General features: G+C 38.3%; 5 protein-coding genes across 7 annotated transcripts; 2 read left to right on the top strand and 3 right to left on the bottom strand.

Annotated features, from left to right (window-relative positions):
• Window positions 1–1900: 1900 nt before the first annotated feature.
• Window positions 1901–4382, top strand: LOC119986686 (60S ribosomal protein L34). Its single transcript, XM_038831348.1, has 4 exons — window positions 1901–2059; window positions 2897–2976; window positions 3871–3980; window positions 4074–4382. The coding sequence occupies exons 1-4, from the start codon at window positions 1981–1983 to the stop codon at window positions 4165–4167; spliced, it is 363 nt and encodes a 120-aa protein (XP_038687276.1). The 5' UTR covers window positions 1901–1980; the 3' UTR covers window positions 4168–4382.
• Window positions 4383–5159: 777 nt separating this feature from the next.
• LOC119986757 (pentatricopeptide repeat-containing protein At1g74630) lies at window positions 5160–7299 on the bottom strand. Its single transcript, XM_038831436.1, has one exon. It carries the CDS (start codon window positions 7212–7214, stop codon window positions 5280–5282), a length of 1935 nt encoding a protein of 644 aa, XP_038687364.1. The 5' UTR covers window positions 7215–7299; the 3' UTR covers window positions 5160–5279.
• Window positions 7300–7701: 402 nt separating this feature from the next.
• On the bottom strand, window positions 7702–9457 carry LOC119987202 (glutathione S-transferase U9-like). The gene is made up of 2 exons (XM_038832022.1): window positions 8952–9457; window positions 7702–8311 (listed from the first exon to the last, which is right to left on the bottom strand). The coding sequence occupies exons 1-2, from the start codon at window positions 9273–9275 to the stop codon at window positions 7934–7936; spliced, it is 702 nt and encodes a 233-aa protein (XP_038687950.1). The 5' UTR covers window positions 9276–9457; the 3' UTR covers window positions 7702–7933.
• Window positions 9458–9905: 448 nt separating this feature from the next.
• On the bottom strand, window positions 9906–14485 carry LOC119987200 (putative pentatricopeptide repeat-containing protein At1g74580). Of its 3 annotated transcripts, XM_038832021.1 has the most exons (4): window positions 11594–14485; window positions 11445–11512; window positions 10579–10657; window positions 9906–10312 (listed from the first exon to the last, which is right to left on the bottom strand). In XM_038832021.1, exon 1 carries the CDS (start codon window positions 14049–14051, stop codon window positions 11775–11777), a length of 2277 nt encoding a protein of 758 aa, XP_038687949.1. In that variant the 5' UTR covers window positions 14052–14485; the 3' UTR covers window positions 9906–10312; window positions 10579–10657; window positions 11445–11512; window positions 11594–11774. The 3 variants fall into 3 exon arrangements, with proteins under 3 accessions (XP_038687949.1, XP_038687948.1, XP_038687946.1); XM_038832020.1 differs by having other exon boundaries at window positions 11445–14485; XM_038832018.1 differs by lacking the exon at window positions 11445–11512.
• Window positions 14486–17617: 3132 nt separating this feature from the next.
• LOC119986933 (L10-interacting MYB domain-containing protein-like) lies at window positions 17618–18096 on the top strand. Its single transcript, XM_038831623.1, has 2 exons — window positions 17618–17965; window positions 18085–18096. The coding sequence occupies exons 1-2, from the start codon at window positions 17618–17620 to the stop codon at window positions 18094–18096; spliced, it is 360 nt and encodes a 119-aa protein (XP_038687551.1).
• Window positions 18097–18753: the final 657 nt, after the last annotated feature.

Here is an 18753-nt window from a genome sequence, read left to right as displayed (position 1 = left end):
ACAAATATCATTAAACAATGGACTAGTCATATTCATTTGCAGTTGCTAACCCAAAGCTAATGAATCATTAAGATCTAAAGAATTATAGCAGCCAACCAAACCCCTAAACCGTGTTCTCAACATTTGACAATTGATTTCCTTACTTTCAATTCCACTAAGACACGTGAACAATGTTCCTTCCTTAGTCTTGGCTAGATGAGCCTTTGATGATCAAGCAATCAAATAAACAATATACTTTAAGCATAGAAATTAAAGACAAGAATTATTGAACCAAAATCATGCACTCATGAAATTGAATAACTTGCAATATTCATGTTAAGCTACATCAAATCTTAGGAAAAAGGTTTAGTTACAACCCATCATACAAGAAGCAAAAACAAATATAAAAAAAAAATGCATAGAAGAGAGATGAAGAAAACTCATTGAAATTGATGGAATTGAGGTTGGGAAGAAAAACCTTGAATCCTTGAATCATTGCCCAAGCTTGGAGAGGAGATTTGCTGCCCAAAAATTCAGAAAAATATTGTGTATTCCTAAATTTCATGGCCCCTTTATATACTAGGGTTTAAAATTAGGAAACTAAAAAATTACAAAAATTCTCGTTGGGGTTTGTTGGAGCGCTCATGAGCACTGGAACGCTCCAAAAGTGCCCATCTGGAATTTGAATGTCCTTTTGTACCTGCTTGAGCACCCAGGAGGGCTGGATCAGGCCTTCTAGGGCCTTTTAAGCTAATTTCACTCTTGTTTTGCTCCATGTGATCGCCGAAGCTCTCCTACATTAAAAAAAACATAAGGTATTCGACTTGCGTCAACTCTATTCCATCATAAAACATCGAGAAGTTATATGAAATTATGCATGAAGGTGTGGTATAAAATACGCAACTCACTTACCCAACCGATGTGGGATATATGGTCTTAACAATTCACTCCATTTTTAGTGACAATTTTTTTTTGATTTACCATAAGTTTAAGATGAATCTTAGTTGCATCCATTATTTGCCGAGTACATCATACTCTAAATAAACTCCAGTTAAAATTAAAACAATTATGAGTTCACCCCATTTTCTTCCCTTTTTTTTTAATTTTGCCACCTGCACCCCATGTACAAATCTACAACTCTTGCTCCTCTCCGGCTTGAATTTCTGGGCAAACCTGCAACTCTGTCTCTTCCTCTCTCATTTCGACTGGTTTACAAGTATTTTCCGCTGTTGCCGCAAATGAATATGAAATAACAACTCTTCGTCCTTACCCATAGCCTTCGTAACCTTCTCTCCTCAATTTCTTACTGTTACTGTCAACGTCTTCCTCATCCTTGTACTCATCGTAAAGCAAGAAATAGAACTTCTTATCGTCGATCTGGAGGAGGTCTTGGGAGTCGAGCTTGACAGGAGTGTTATCGGGAAGGTGGAGAATGCCCTCGACAAGGCAGCCATTCTTTCCGAGAACCTCAAGAGTAATTATCGAGGGAGGTAAGGATGAAGTATTGAGAGATTAGGGTTATTTTGATTCAATTTAAGAGAGAGATTGAGAAGGAAAATCGAAGGTCCAACAGCGTTATCGAGGGAAGTAAGGACAAACAATTGTTAGGCGGGGGTGTGTATAGATAAGAGTTTTTTTTATTTATTTTGGGGTGTGCTTAACAAAAACTGGTGTGCAAATAAAATTCATCTAAATTTGAAGAGAAAAGTAAAGTATAAAAATTGATTAATAAATTTTAAGGGAAATTAAAATTTTCTTTATCAAACATGATTGGAAGTGAATTGAGATCTCCTACATATTTTTATTGATAGAAAATGTACTGTAGTACCCTTGCCCAGATCCTGACCGTCAAAAGAGATCATACACTACCCGTACGATCTAGGGCACACATTTAACTAACACTCCGCTATAGCCTTAAGCTTTGTAGCCTCCGCTCCAATAAAACCCTCTGCCGTTTATCCTCTACAGCGCGCCAGTGATTGAGAGACAGAGACGGCAACCATGGTGCAGCGTCTCACATATAGGAAACGCCATAGCTATGCCACTAAGTCGAACCAGCATCGGGTGGTCAAGACTCCTGGTATGCTATTTGGATACCGTCTGCATATATCATGTTTGCCTGAAAATTACGGATAGATCTATGTGTTATACCGATTGAGGTTATGCAATTTTTGGTATGCTAGTCAGCTGTTGTTTTCGCCATAGCAAATTTTTTGTTGCTTCAATGGCCAATGATAGTTGCTGTTTGATACTAGAGACTCTGGAAGTTGTGGAATCGGAGGAACCTAATTCGCTCATTGCTCTCCTTTTTTTTTTTTTTTTTTCTTTTTTTATTATTGATTCGCAAGTTGGAAATGCCTTTGATTTCATGGTGCTACTAAATCTATTGTGATAAGTAAGATGTTATTTTGGGGTTTGGGAGTAGAAACACTTTGGGATAGCTTTTACTGATTTATTCTCTTTAACACTGTTGTGCTGATAATTGGGTTATTATTTACTTATGAAGCAATTAAAAAGAAAACTTGTGTAGTTTCGGAGAAGTAGCTTATATTCAGTGATGTGTTTTTGCAATGGTTTCTATAGTTGTCCTCCTTGATGCGGGAAACAGTCCAAGGTGAAGCCTTTAGGTGGTATTTTTTGGGTAGTAATGGAGGAATATAATCTGATGGGAATGAAAAAGTCTAATGCATTTTATTTCCCTCTTCCACTTTAAATTGGTCATTTGATTTTAAACTTGAGTGCTATTCTTTATTTCAATTTTTAAAACTTTTGCTTATTGAGTCAAATTGGGGCTATATTATTCATGTATGTTTTTGATTGTGAGTATTTTGTATAATTTCTTCTATTTTCTGACATTGTTGTTGATATCTTAATTTTAAAGTCTTATGCTTTTTACCTGGCACTTGTTGATATTCAGGTGGGAAGCTTGTGTACCAGAGCACCAAGAAGAGGGCAAGTGGTCCCAAATGTCCGGTCACTGGGAAGAGAATCCAAGGGGTATCTGCTGTTCAACTGTTCTTAACTAAATGATAAATTTACAAATTTGTTTTCAGCCATCAAATTGTGTTATACTTTTATTTTGTGCCAAAGGATTGGGATTGGGTCTTGTCAACGGTTTTCTGGATTTTGTAAAATGTTTTTCGCAGTTTTGTGCTTAGTAGTGGTTTGTGTTTCAACTTTCAAGAGGTGATGTGTATTGCTAGAATGAAGTTTTGGCAACTAAGAAAAGATATGGATAAATCTTTTTGTGAGGTGACATGTTTTGGATGTGGGTTTGGGAAGCCAATGTATATGACAAACTTTGTGAAGGAGAAAAAAAAAGTTGACTTGAGGTCTTACTGGAAGAAAATTTTAGGCTGCTGATTATGTTGAAAGTTGAAACCATTGACTGAGTGGTTCTAATTTTGATGTACGGACAAACAGACATACACCCTTATGCATGATACACCTTTTCTTTTTCTAGATTTGTGTCCAACCAACTTTCGGGTCAATGAAGTGCTCCCATTTTATGTTTTTTCACACCTCTAGGATTGTTCCTGACCTTGATTAAAATTTTCGCTATGATCTTAGTTGTGAATTCCCACCCCCACTTCAGTTTAGTTTTAGGATATAGGATCTGACATGTATTTGTACTACGACCTTATGTGTCTTCTGTTGTGCTGAAAGTGTATTTTGCTGCCTTATTTTTTTAGTTCTCCAGTAACTCCAATCTCTCTTGTTAGTCCCATTGCTTTTATACCCTCTCATTCATGAAATTTAGAACTTTTTGTGTTGGTAGTTGGTAGAGTGCTTTAAGTCAAGATGCATATTGTGTGCTATTGATAATTGTTAGTTGCAGCTTTTGCTGATCCACAGTGTTGTAGTTCTCACAGTATATTGTGCTATCTGCAGATTCCTCACCTAAGACCTGCTGAATACAAGAGGTCTAGACTATCAAGAAATAGGAGGACCGTGAACCGTGCTTATGGTGGTGTCTTGTCAGGCAGTGCTGTCAGGGAGAGGTTTGTTTAATTGTTATCAATGAGCCCTGGTTTTTTCCCCTCGTATTAGTGTTAGGACATTGAACATTTTTGTAATTTTCATTTGATCTGTAGGATAATTCGGGCCTTTTTGGTGGAAGAGCAGAAGATTGTGAAGAAGGTTCTGAAGATTCAGAAGGCCAAAGAAAAGATAGCATCAAAGAGCTAAGATGGAAAAGAGAATGGAATTTTTAGTTTATTGGGCTGAGTTAAATTTTGAGCCATGATAGATTGTGCTCTAAGTTACTGTGGTGTATTTGTTTAAACATGTATGAGCAATTTTCGCGGATTGGATTTTTTTGCCTTGCCAAATTGAAAAATGGATTCAGATAAAAATGCAATGTTTGTTTTGCTAGATCAGTCTATTGAATTGAAGTTTTACTATTGTGCATCCCTGAGAAAAATCATAGCAATTTTGAGGCAACTGGCTTGGGTTCATTGCTGTGAGATCTTTTTTCCTGTATGCAACTGCAAGTTTCTGGAAGTTTTTGTTTGGTGGTTGTTTCTTTCTGGAACTGATTGGAAAGTTGTTTCATCGAGGCGGCATGATTGAGAAAAATCATAGCAATTTTGAGGAAACCGGCTTGGGTTCATTGCTGTGAGATCTTCTCTTTCTTTTTTTTTTTTTTTTCTTTCTGTATGCGACTGGAAGTTTCTGGAAGTTTTTTGTTTTGCAGTTGATTGAAACATTTGTTCATACCTGGTGACTTGGTAAATCAGGCTTTTGACATTATTTATAGCTTGCTTCTTGCCTGTTAATCTTGTTGGTGATTGATTGGTTCTGCAGATTGGGGATCAGCTACTTTTTGATTGTTTTGTTACATCTTTGTCTGGAAAGATCCTCTGCTTTATGGCAGTTTAATGATGTTTTGCAAGCATGTAAGCAAAGGTTCTCCTTTTTGTTATAGAAAAAACAGGTATAAAGGAAACGTTGTTGCTCTGATTCAGTTTTTGGAGAACTGCATTTTGTAGCCGTGCATATTCCAATTGGGAACTGTGTCCCAGTTCTTGGATGTATAATACAATCATAGTTCATTAGTTCTTGAAATTCATCTTATTTGGTTCCATTATGTCGTAAAGTTCATATCCGGCAATCAAATCCTGGTTCGCGAGGATGAAGTGCCAAGACCCCTGCCTGTATCGATCTAATTTCGTCAGACGTTTAAGAAAAAGAGCGCAAACTTGTACAATGCCCTGTTAAGTTAGAGGACTTGGGAGAGGCCAGGCATAATTTCAACATTACCAATTTCAGTAAAAGTTTGCTGCTATTCACTGTTCAGCTTACCAGTAATCTCTGCATGAACAAGAGCCATCTCTAAATGAATGAAATCGACTTCTATCTCTGACCACAATCTCTAATCCATAAATTTTAGAAATCAACTTCATTACTATATGACAGTCCCTGCATATCCTCAAGTTTTTCACTATTCTTATGATCCTTCCTTCACACAATCTTGCCATCCCAAAAGCAACTGCAAGCTTTTCACTATGTTTAGATACTGAATCTTCCTTTTCTTCATCTTCTATGTCATGTAAAACACTCCCAACCTGTGGGACGTAGCCTCCTTCAACCCTAAGCCTTGACATTATCTCTTGTAACTTCTCGTAAGCTTCTTCCGCAATCTCATTTTGTCCAGAACCAGCCGCGAAACTATACAATATTTTATCCACTTCAATCATGCTCCAACCAGGAGTTTTCTTGATCTGTTGGGTAGTCATTGATCTTCTTACAGCAGCAGCATCCTTCCATTTTCCGGAAATGGCATATATATTTGACAATAGAACATCGTCACCGGAATTGTTTGGATCTAGCTCAGAAAGCCGTTCTTTTACTTGCTCAGCCAACTCAACATTACCATGGATACTACATGCTCCAAGAAGCGTCCGCCATATAATGTCATTAGGTGAAATCGGCATTCGACAGACAAATTCATAGGCCTCATCTAGCTTACCTGCTCGACCATACATATCCACCACACAACCGTAATGCTCAATGGCTGGTTCTATGTTATACTTGCCTTTAATTCTAAGAAAGAACTGATAGCCATGGTCTACCAGGCCAGCATGACTACAAGCATAAAGAACAGAAATGAAGGTAATACCATCAGGCGTATTTCCACTCTTTTCCATCTCATGAAAAAGTTGTATTGCTTCGTGTGCTTGACTATGCATTGCCAGGCCGGCTATCATTGTTGTCCAAGAAACAGTGTCTTTATTTCCTGGCATTCTCTCAAAGACCAGCTGAGCCATGGCCACATTCCCACACCTGGAGTATGTATCTATCAGTGCGTTATTCACCGAAACAAGCCAGTTAAAGCCCGCTTTCTCTATAAACCCATGAATGATTTTCCCAAATTCAAATGCCCCTGCTTGTGCACACACAGAGAGCACTCCAGTCAAGCTTACCTCATTCGGCGTCATTCCCACCTCTCCCAGCTCCTTATAAAACCCTAAAGCCTCGTCAAAACACCCACTATGAGCGAACCCAACAATCATTGTACTCCAGGAGACATCATCTTTCATTGGCATCTCCACAAATGTCTTCCTTGCAAGCTCAAGCTCCCCTGCTTTTGTGTATCCAGCGAGCATCACATTCCAAGAGGTCAGGTTTCTCAGTGGCATCCGATCAAACACTCTAGCTGCATTCTCCATATCCCCACCCCTAAAACAAGCCGTAAGCATCGCGTTCCAAGCAACTACATTTGGTTCACGCATTTCCTCGAACACTTTCCGTGAAAACTCAATGCCACCACATTCAGCGTACATACTAATCAAAGTAGTACCAACAAAGATATGGTTATCAAGGCCATGCACCAACGCTTGACAATGTAACTGCATTCCAACTCTTAAAAATCTGAAATTGGCGGCAGCTTTAAGGACAAAAGCGAAGGAGAAGCTATCAAGATGTGCAATTGAACTCCGGCGCATTTCAATGAACGTAGTAATAGCATCTTGAGGCGTACCGGACTCAGAGAGACCCCGAATGAGTGTGTTGTACATGAAGGCATCTGGGTTAGGAGTTTGAAGCAAGAGCCGACCGGCGTAGTGGAGGGCATCGAAGATTGACACTGCGCAATGAAGGATCAACTTTCCGGCGACGAAAGGATCAGTATCCACGCCGGTTTTAAGAAAATTAGCTTGGATTTGTTGGACACTTTTGAGGGTCTTGCACTTATTCAACAAAGAGAGGCACAGTTGGTACTTGGTATCGCTCATTACTTGAATGCATAATTATGGTTACTGGTTTTCTTTTTTCTCTTTTGAAAACCAAGATTTCTATGAGATACCACACAGAACTCGATATCTCTATGAAAGAACCACAAGTAATAACATAAACAAATATATTATGCATTGGATTTCGACAGATTTGGAGAACGGAAATATATTATGAATTTAGTATTTATATATTTGGAGAAAGTATATGCTATGGTTAGTAACTGAGTATGGAAGGTGAATTTTATAGAGTCGTGATTAGTTATATCACTCGGATTAAAAATATGTATAAAGGAGCTGTAACTAGTGTCGGGACTAATGAAGGAGTTACATAACATAAGAGTTTCCTCTCAGAACAGGTTTGCACCATGGATCGGTACTAAACTCATTCATAATGGTGCAATGTTGAGAAGAATCAAAAGAATTTATATAGGATAAAGTATAAAATGAAGAGAAAAACCTAAAATGACATGATTTGAAACAGAAATAAATTATATTTATTTAGTAGGATTTGACAGTAAAAGAAGACAGTAACAAATACATGTAGTGAATTCTAATTAGTTTTCACATAAACTTATATAACCGATCCTAAATTCTTGGGATAAAGACTTGAATTTCGACATATTACAAGTATGATGAGAGCGGTATTGCCACCACTTATTTATCATGACAAGGTTTTCAACTTTCTAACAGAGTGCACAGGAAAAAACCCAAACAAAAGATCAAGTTGTGGTAGATTGAAGGGTCCTTTGTCTAGCCATCTGAAGAAAACCAACCAATTTCTCATGAGGAAGAGTTAATTCTTTCACCAAAGGAAGCTCCATTATGGCTGTGACCCAAGCAGATATCAGGGGAAACTTATCTGGGTCTATGAATTTCACACCAAAGACTTCTTCTTGAGCCTTATGGGGGCCAAACAATGACCAAATCACAATTTCAAGCAGTCCAACATTCTTGTCATCAATACAAGGAGTGCCATTTGGGAAAAATTCCCCCATTCCCTCTTCAAGGACTTGCAGTTTCTCAAACACTAAGTTGATGGCCTTGTCTTGTGCTTCTCCTTGAGTTTTGGTGACCATGGCCAAGCCTGTGTCCAACAGCTGCACCCACAAACTCAAAAGCATTAGTACTTGTGTTGTCAGGTTCAAAATATGAGGTGTAGATACATATATAACTGACAATTTAGTATTATTAAGGGATAATTATTGAAAATGTCATCATACTTTCAGAAAAAATTCAAGCAAGTTATCGTAATTTTTCGAATTAAACAAACCTCTCGACTTTACGTTTCGGGCTAAACAAACCTCTCGTATTGAATTCCAATACAATGGCATTGACATAATTTTGATGTGCCGTCAAATATATGACGTGCAGAACTAAATCTTGAAGAACTGATATCAAATACTTCCTGCAACAACCAATAGGAAAAAGACCTTTCATTGCCCCCAAAATAAATTTTTGGCAAAGCCCAATGTAAAAGAGAGATATTAGATTTCAAAATCTCTTATATCCTTTCCTCCATGGGCTCGATTCATGAGATCGTCCACCTTCGAGATTGGTTTGCGGAGAGGAGGAGCGGGCGACTTGGATATTGTGACACTATTGACCGAAGTTGGCTGTACTTTGGGCAGGCGCATATCAGGTGTTCGACAAAATGCCACAATGGTTTGCATACATAAAAAAAGTTTCCAAATTGACTTAATATGAATCAGAAAGTGATTGCAAGCAATTTGGTCTGACCTGTTGCTGGATAAAGCTAGCCCAGAAGCGAACTCTGGCGCTTTTGTAAGGATCCTCAGGGAGGAGTGTTGGAGTATTAGTCTTCCAAGTTTCGTCAATATATTCAAGGATGATCAGTGACTCAGGGATTGGTTTTGCATTGTGAACAAGTACTGGAACCTTCTTGTAGACAGGATTGTAATTGAGCAGTGAAGGGCTTTTGTTGACATAATCCTCTTCAATGTATTCATATGGTATGCCCTTAAACTTTAGGGCCAATTCCACCCTCTTTGTGTAAGGACTCCACCAGAATCCATGGAGTGTCACTTTGTTTTCCTCTCCCATCTCTCTCTCTTCCCTCTCTCTAGATCTTAGGTTTTGGTTATTTGATGTTCAGTTGGCCTTTGTGTGAGCTTTATACAGACTTGGTCTTCTTCTTCTTCTTCTTCAACTTTGCTAGTCCAGAACTTTTTTTTTATGGACTTATGGGGTTTAGTCTGATGACAAATCCAATTTATATCTTTGAACAAATCAATACCACAGGCTTTAGAATTCAGAAAACCATCCGAGTCTTCCTGTCATATTTGACCTGGCAAAAATAATATCATGCTATAATAAAAAGAACAGCTATAAAAAGGTCAAAAACAAGTACGTTAATATCATTTAGCTAACAATTTTGTTTTACCTGTTCCTGCGCTCTTCAAAAGAATACAAGTCACTACACATCCATTTACAGGCTCTCTCTTCTTCGGATGAATCCAAATGAGTGCTCTCGTTCGAATTTCGTACCAAACTTTCAATTCCTGCACAAAAGTTCATATCTTTACTCACCCATATCGCATATCGAAAACTCCATTGACAAAGACAGAGATATAGGCGAGTAAAGATATGAACTTTTGTGCAGGAATGGAAAGTTCGGTCCGGACAAGAGCACCCATTTGGAGTTGTTAAGGGATACTGATATAAGTGCTCTTATAATTGAGATGGTAGAGAATACTATTCAATGTAGGCCCACTAAATTGAGCCTATGTTTCACTTTTGATATACAATGAGAATTTAACAATCCCATTCCCATACTCCCATGTTTTCTCAATCAATGTTGAAAAGTCCAATCCCAAAACGAAGACCCAATAATCTCCTCACCAAAAGCCAACACCGCAACCCGAAGAACACCCATCTTCCTCTTCGTTAGATTCTGCATTTTCTTCACCAGCCCCGAGAGCTCTCTCTCCCCCTCCCTACTCCTCTAGTTCCCCACCCAGTTTTGAAGAAAGGGGACATCCACCACCCTGTTTCTCTCACCTCCACCCCCTATGGCACTCTCCTCCTCATTGACCCCATCAAACCCAATTTTGAGCAGATACCATTCTTAACTTCAGAACCTGAATAACAAAGACAATTATTTCAGCTGATATATCCCATAAAGAAAGGATGCACGTGCACACAAATGAGAGGTTTAGGTCCAAGTTTACAAATTTTTCATCAATTTTGGACGTTAATATTTCCACAGACAATATTGCTTTAGCAATCAAGATTATATTTTAAGCTTCTCCCGGTCAGCCGCTGTTTTACTTTCATGTGCATGTTACAGATTAGAGAACGCAAAAGGTAAGCATAGATTGGTTAGGCCAAAAGAACAGAAACCAACCTGACAGATTCTTCTGTGAATAACTGAACCTCTTTCCAGGACAAGCTTGCAAATACTTCGTGCCATAAAGTATAGTTGCCTGCCAAAAAGTATAACCAATGGTAAGTAAATACTAATGATCTCCCAGCTAAGAACATCTGAAAAATATATGCGAGTATAAATCATAACCAGTTTTACAGCTATAGCCGTCCATGATCAAACTTCTAGGGGCTTTTCTATCAATCCCACACCAATCTCAATGACTCAGAATGCTTGCTAAAAATTCTAAAGCTTGCCCAAGAGAGGTGAAGAAAATCATCTTCTTATCAACTTTCTTGAAAAAAATGCTTCTGACAGATACAGTCAGCAGCGCAGAAAACAAGAATACCTTTATTTTCCACCAGTGAAAAGCTATAAGAAACAACTAACTGGTGTTGGTAACAAAAGAGAGATTTTCATACGAGAGAGAAGAGAAAGGATATAATGTTCAAACTTTGAATGCTAGATAGATTGAAACTGCCATCATTGAAGGTTTTGTTTAATCTTCTAAAAGCAAATTTGACCATCAAATGCCAAAATGCCTTTAAAAGCTAAACTCTGAGTGGCACCTCATCTCATGTAATCCAAAGTTCCAAACAGACTTCCGTTTAAAAGCTGAGTTAGGCCAGGTATTCAGGACTTCAAAAACCAATAAGCATAACTTCTCATGGAGTCCATTATCAAATGCAAGAGCAGTGCAAATTCCAATAATAAAAAAGGCAAATAATTCAAGATAATAAGAGGTAAACTGGTACTAAAATGATTAGTTCTATGATTGTTATCGCCCATCTCAAGTTCAAATATGAATGAAGCAAAAATACTCCAAAAAGAAAAAAACACAAAAATACCTTGATGTGACCCATTTATCAACAACAAGGGATTTAGTCAGTATATATGCCAAAATACTCCAGATCATCTATGATAGCAAAGCAAATAAATTTCATTGAGTTACAAAGATATGCACCACATAGGAGGTAAAAATGAATTACAGAGGTACCATGTCTACTGCAGAAAGACCTTTGAAGATGCCACTAGACCCACCTCCAACTGATTCATATGTACAGCCTCTGATACCTGGAGAAACTTTGGGACAAATCCATGGAGCAGCTATGCAATCTTCATTTCCAATCAAGAAGTTGATCCGTAGAAGTAATTTGAGCTATTTCTGAATCACGTGGCTACCTAACCTTTTTCTTCCGTAGTTTTTTATCTCTAATGCCATCGTATAGATGTTCATAGGCATGATAAGTTATATGACCCTTTTTCAACAAGTCCTCCACAACAATCTTAGGCGCAGCCACCTCCTTCTTATGAGCCTCAAAAATTGTGTTGACAACCTCGGGGACAACACCCTTGCGTACCATGAGGTAGATTATAGCAACTGCTTCACTAACCCTATGCTTCACACAAAGACAGTTTATTACCCGCCCAAAGGTTGTCAATGATGGAGTGAATCCCTTCTCGATCTTTTCTAGGAGCAATTTGTACCCAGCATCAACATTTCCGGTTTTGCAGAAGCCATCAATCATGACTCGGTAAGTGTAACCATCAGGGACACAGCTGTACTCATCCATCTCGTGAAAAAGTCTTTCAGCCACGTCTATATTTAGCTTTTCAGAAAAGGCATTGATTACGATATTGTATATTGCTGTTGTATGGGATGCCTCATATTGTTGTTTCATTCTTCTAAATAGTTGGTAGGCCTCATCCAAATCTCCATTGTTGCAAAATCCATGGATCAGCATGCCAAAAGTTGCGTTGTCTGGGGTCAGACCCTTGTTCTCTATTTCTTTGAGCAAGTTCAGAGCTTCATTAACTCGTCGACTTTTGCACAAGCTCTCCATTAGTATATTGTATGTGATTATGTTAGGAACACATCCTTTCTCAATCATTACTTCTAAGGTTTCCATCACAGCTTCATATTTTGCAGCCTTGCAAAGGCCATCCAAGACAGAATTAAAAGTGACAACATCAGGAGTAACACCATAAGACCACATTGTATCTATAATTTCAATTGCATCATCCATTTTCAACTGTTTACAGTAACCATTTATCAATATATTGAAAGTGACATTGTCAGGGAGGTATCCTTTGGCAATGGCATCATTCATGAGGTTATTCGCATCAGAGACTAAACCCATTTTGCACAATCCATTTATAACTACATTGTACGTCCATATGTTGGGGCTGCATCCATTATCCATCATCTCATTCATCAGCTGCAAGGCTTGCAAAATAAGTCCCTGATTAGACAAACCTTTGACTAGTTTGTTGTACAGTATAATATTAGGCTTTAAACCTTTTTCTAATGCTTCATTAAAGACAGCCATGGCACGGTCTATGTCACCATCCTGGCATAAACCATCTATTAAGGAGCAATAAGTGAGCTCATCAGGCACAAACCCCTTAAAGATTGCATCACTGAGAATTTTATCAGCATTCTGTATCATACCCAGTTTGCAATACCCATTAATTATAATGTTGTATGTATATACATCAGGCTCACACCCTTCATTAACCATTTTACGCAGATAGGATTCAGCTCCCACAACTTTAAAGTTCTTACACAAGCCACAAATTAATGTGTTATATGAGATAAGATCCGGAGTAAGACCCTCCCTTCTCACTCTGTCCAGCAAACTAATTGCTGCATCAAATGCACCTTTCTTGCAAAGACCTTGGATGAAGATGTTAAATGTAAATAGATTTGGAGAAACTCCTCTTTTCATAACTTTACTGAGCAGTTTTTCACTTTCTTTGACATCTCCCTTCGTACAAAGGGTATGTATAAGCTTGTTAAACCTACTGATATCCGGACATACACTTAGTCTAAGCATCTCACAAAACAACTCATATGCCTCAAGTTGATAATTCTCTACATAAAACCCACCTATCAATGTACAATATGCAACTGCATTAATTTCACATCCTTGAGAAGGCATGTTTTTAAGAAGCCTCAGTGCAGCATGAGGCCTGCCAGTCCTACAGAAGGACTTAATCCTAATCGTGAATGTGTAGACATCAGGCATAATCCCTTTATCTCTCATTCTCAGATAAATTTTGTGCCCTTGACTGAAATGTCCGTTTTCAATCAATATGTTCATGATTGCATTGTAAGATAAAACTGAAGGGTCACAATTATAGAAGTCCATCCTCTCAAAAACATCAACAGCCTCTTGTATCCTCCCTTTTCTTCCATAATTCCGCATAACTCCAATATACACTCCTTCTAGAAATCTATTATCAACCTTCATCCTCATCTCCATCAGCAGTTTCTCCATGGCGTCGAATTCCCCATGAGACCCAAGTTTTTCAATCATGCACTTATATGTAGACAGTGTGTGGTTAAACCCACCATCCATTTTCACCGAATTGAACATTTCAAGTGCTTTGAGGGCATCCTTTTGATATCTCACCACAGCAGCTACATGCCTAGGACGTAAAGTTGGACTCATTCCAACAATTACAAACCAAAAATCAAACCCAACCCTTAATAATCACTTTTAATTTATGGTTGTTTCAGTAGCTGCAAGCCTCCATCATCTTAACAACAATAGGAAGTCAAAGAAAATAAACACGTATGAAGTTAATCAGTGAAATTCGAGTTAAATAACCATGATTTAAACTCCCAAATCATCTTTCTTCCTTATTTGTACCACTGGAAATGTAAAGTTCTGGATCCGAGACTACAAAAATTTTTTGTTTTTCATATTTTCTCGATAGCCAAACAGTGGACAGTTGGTTTTATCGAGAATTACCTGAAGTAGACGAGCGAAAGCATGAGAATGATCAACGGCATAGTTGGTCTCTGACCGGCTCTAGCCTCTAGGTTTTGGAAAAGAACCGGCGACTGTGTTAATTCCTCCGTTTGTTTCTAGTCCCGTATTGAATTGGGATACGGGTCCTAAATTGAACCGATACAGTCAACTAGTAACAGGTTTTAACTTTGTATAAGTTACGGGTCTAAATCCAACCCGTTTGAAATCCGACTCCAAGCCAGTCCAATAGTGCCTGTACTCTATCCTTGCAGATTTTCTCTCTCTAATCTCTACTATTCGCAGAGATGGAGTGCGGGTTTGGCAGCACGTTTATATACCGCGTTTGTATTACGGCTGGACGTAACGGGCTAGAATCTGTTTGGTGTAGCCCATCACGCGTTTCGGCCAGCAGAGTTCGTTGGACCACGTTCCAACCCACATTCTTTCTTGTTCCAGCCCACATACACACAATACGCGTTTCTTCATCTCTGTTCTCGCTATCTTGACGAATATCGTACACAACTGAGCTCATCTCCCACCTCGCGACATCCACGGTGACTCCGTTGCATATGCACTCAGCTACCACGACGGGATTCGCGACGATCTCAACTCAAATCAAATCAGGTATGAGCTCGATTTGGCCATTCAATTTCTTTTCTATTGTTGCTGTTCGCGATGTGAGGGTTAGGGATTTCGGGCCAAACCATGTCTGCCTTTAGGGTTTATGTTTTGCTAGATTCTCACTTCTCTTATAAGGTATGAGGTAGATTCTCACTTCTCTTATTGTTCGTTTCTCGATTTGTCCAGTTGATCTATTTCTCGTTACCCCAGTACTAGATCCATCCATTGTTTGTTGTCCCTCTTACTAGCTCTAAAGATGAAGACTGAAAAGTCCATGCTACAAAAGCTATAAATTCCAAATGTACATGTCCCTGCCATATAGTCTACCTCTGCTAATCCCCTGTTCTTTGCACTGTCCAGTGACAAAGATTCTGGAGTTCTAGTGTCTATTTCTTTTCGAATTCTCTAAGGCATATTACACAATTAAGGATTATAGGTAGGTAGTAGGGTAAGCCCTTCAAATTCTATGTAAGTTGGATTTAAATTGATCATTCTGGTTTAGATTTCACTGCGATTTATTACTTGAATATGATATTTTTTTCTTTACTAACACGAGTTGTTTGTTCCTCTTTGTGAAGAATATGATATTTTTTTGCTTTGATAAAATGTGTTCTATGTTCCTCTTTGTGCATTATCCATCTAACCATGATATGAGCTTCGTCTTTGTGCCCTTCTTTTTTGTGCTGCATCCTTTTTGGATCTGGTTTAGACTAGCAGTTTTATGGATTATTGGTTGTAAAATCTTGCATACATGCTATAAGATTTATTACTTTAAAATGTATATTTAGTTCTTTTCATTAACTTAATTAATCTGATTCATCTACAGCTATTATGTATTGCCTTAATTTTCATGTTGTGTTGAGAATATTATACACATTTTCTGAAATATTGGATTATTGCTACTGATTAAGTAAACAAATGTAGGTGTTGGGTCTAAATTAACCTTACTAGCAAGTGTACTAGTCGGCGACTACAGCACAATGATAAGCAAGGGTCGAATCCACAGGGACGGTGTTATATCTAATCCAAATTTATACTTGTATTTACGTATGGACAATGCAAACAAAAGTAAAGTTCAACTCAAGATTGTTTGGTTGGGTAATTAAACTAAAACAAGCAAATAGTAAAGTATTTTTGGTATTTTCTTTGAATAAGGATGTAACTAATGCAAATGAGATAAACACCAAAGCTTTGGAATCCCCCTTGGGAAATAACTTGCGATGACACAAATTCACACACATATTTGCTAATTCGGGCATAACGAATCCGTACCTAAGTCGGTTTTAGCGCACTTAAGCCAAATCTCCCTAAAATCGATTACTAGCCATCTTATTGGTCTAGGTCGGATATTCCTAAATACATTCTAGCCATCTTATTGGTCTAAACATGCATAGAAATTCATGGAGTTTTATGGAGATTAGGATTCATACAAATTGTCACCTAATTAAAGGGAGACACATTCATAATCAAGTGTTTCAAGAAGCATAATCTACTTGACATATTATTGTCTAAGCAAATTCTCCAAACAATTTCATCCAAAAACCTAAAGTGTTGGCCAAACACCACAAGCATGAAGAAATTGCAATCAAACATAGAAACACAAGATTTATACCCAAATCAACTCATATATATGTAAATCAAGTCATAAACAAAGTCATCAAACCCAAGGCTTCAACCTAGCCTTGGCACAAGAGGTTTAGTTACACATAATGAGAGAAAAACACAAAAGGAGAGATGAGAAAATCATGAATAAACCCAATTAGTTGAGTAGATCCAAGTTGAGCTGAAGAATCTCTCCTCCCAGCTCCAAGAGTCGCCTCCCCCTCTGCTTTCGCTCCCCAGAAATTCTATTCTCGGTCTAAAAGTCCCCACAACTCGGACAAATCGCGACTTAAAACATCCCAGAAAATTGCTTTTTGCGCCTAGGCGCGTTGTTTTCACGCCTAGGCGCACGCCTAGGCGCAATCCTAGGCGTGCACAACTTCAAATTCAAGTCCAACTCTCTGGACTGGGCGTGCAGAAGTGATCCTGGGCGTGCACAATTTGTGCGCCTAGGCGCACCACGCCTAGGCGCACGCCTAGGCGCGTTACCCCTAGACACATGATTCAAATGACCATAACTTCTCCATATGACCTCCGATTTGCATGATTTTAGATTCTACGGAAAGCTTGAGATGTCTAGTTTCCAATGCCTTTTGTTGCGCTCGATTCCAATAATATGACAGAAAGTTATGGCTATTTGAACACACGACGGTCGGTGGACATTTTCTTCAATTCAGCCCTTTTTCCGTCGCTTTTCATCCAAACCGCAATCAACCTATCAAAATACAAACCAACACATAAATACACTCATTATTTATCAAAAGAAAGCTTAAGAGGGGGATATTTCTACCAAAAACAATAGGTATTATCATACCTATCAGTAGGGCATCTGCATTTGCATTGTCTTCACAGCATGTGCATGATTCTTTGGTTTATCTTTAATAATATTTGGTTTAGCAAACTGAGTTTGCATTGGTGTGGTGGTTAGTGTAATTTGTGTGGCAATAGAATTAGGGTTTATATTTTCAATTATTGTATAGCTGTGTGCCTTAGCATATATCTTTGTGGATAAGTTATAAATATCGCCCTTGTCACGTAGTATGAGTAATACCACCTCACCTCCTACACCATCAACCCAAGCTGCAGACAAGGCCAATTGGGACTCTTCCCAAACCAAAGTGTTTGTTGATCTTTGTGTCGAACAAGTAAATGAAAGACGTAGGCCTGGTTCACACTTCACCAAAGAAGGTTGGCAGAAGACAGTTACTAGCTTTTTCGAGAAAACAAGGAAGCGATATGATCAACCACAATTTAAGAACAAATGGGACAATCTGAAGAAGGAGTACAAATTGTGGAAGAAACTGCGTATTCATGACACTGGGACTGGATGGGACAGTGTCTGTAACACTATTCTTGCTAACAATGACTGGTGGGAGAGAAGAATTCAAGTAAATCTAGTGATTATATGAATGTGTTGCAATCTGTTAATTGTAATATCCATAATCTCAAACATATTTCAATTTTGATAAAGTTTTATGAATGTTTTCGACACTCTGAATATATATAGGTTGTTGTGTGAAGTTTATTTCAATAAAGTTTCCCTTATTTGAATTTTATACAATTTGATATGCATAAATGTCACTGTGTCCATGTTTGATTCGACAGTCCCGAAGTACATAAAAGAAGACGACAAATATTTTCCATACTTTAGGGATTGTATCGGGGCAATTGATGGTACGCATATTCATGCGTCAGTCTCGAATGATGATCGAAAAAGATTCATTGGGCGAAAAGGCGTGACCACGCAAAATGTGATGGCGGCATGTGACTTTGATATGATATTCACATATGTGTGTGTGGGTTGGGAGGGATCGGCGCATGATTTGTGAATTTTTAGTACGATTCTCTCTAATGGAAACTCAAAGTTTCCCCACCCTCCCCCTGGTAAGGCATATGAACATATTTATTATAAACTAATATTTTAATTCAAATTTCGTTAGTAAGTAACATTAACTATCCAATATGTTACAGGAAAATATTACATGGTTGATTTAGGATATCCGAATCAAAGTGGATATCTAGCACCGTATAGGGGACAGAGATACCATCTAGAGGTATTCCGAAATGGTCCTGATGTATCAACACCACGGGAAGCCTTCAATCATGCACACTCATCTCTCCGTTCGGTTATTGAGCGGACATTTGGTTTGCTAAAAAATAAGTGGCACATTTTATC

Source organism: Tripterygium wilfordii, chromosome 20 (assembly GCF_013401445.1).
Source record: "Tripterygium wilfordii isolate XIE 37 chromosome 20, ASM1340144v1, whole genome shotgun sequence".
Lineage (NCBI taxonomy): Eukaryota > Viridiplantae > Streptophyta > Magnoliopsida > Celastrales > Celastraceae > Tripterygium > Tripterygium wilfordii.
This window is presented reverse-complemented; position numbering and strand designations above follow the sequence as displayed.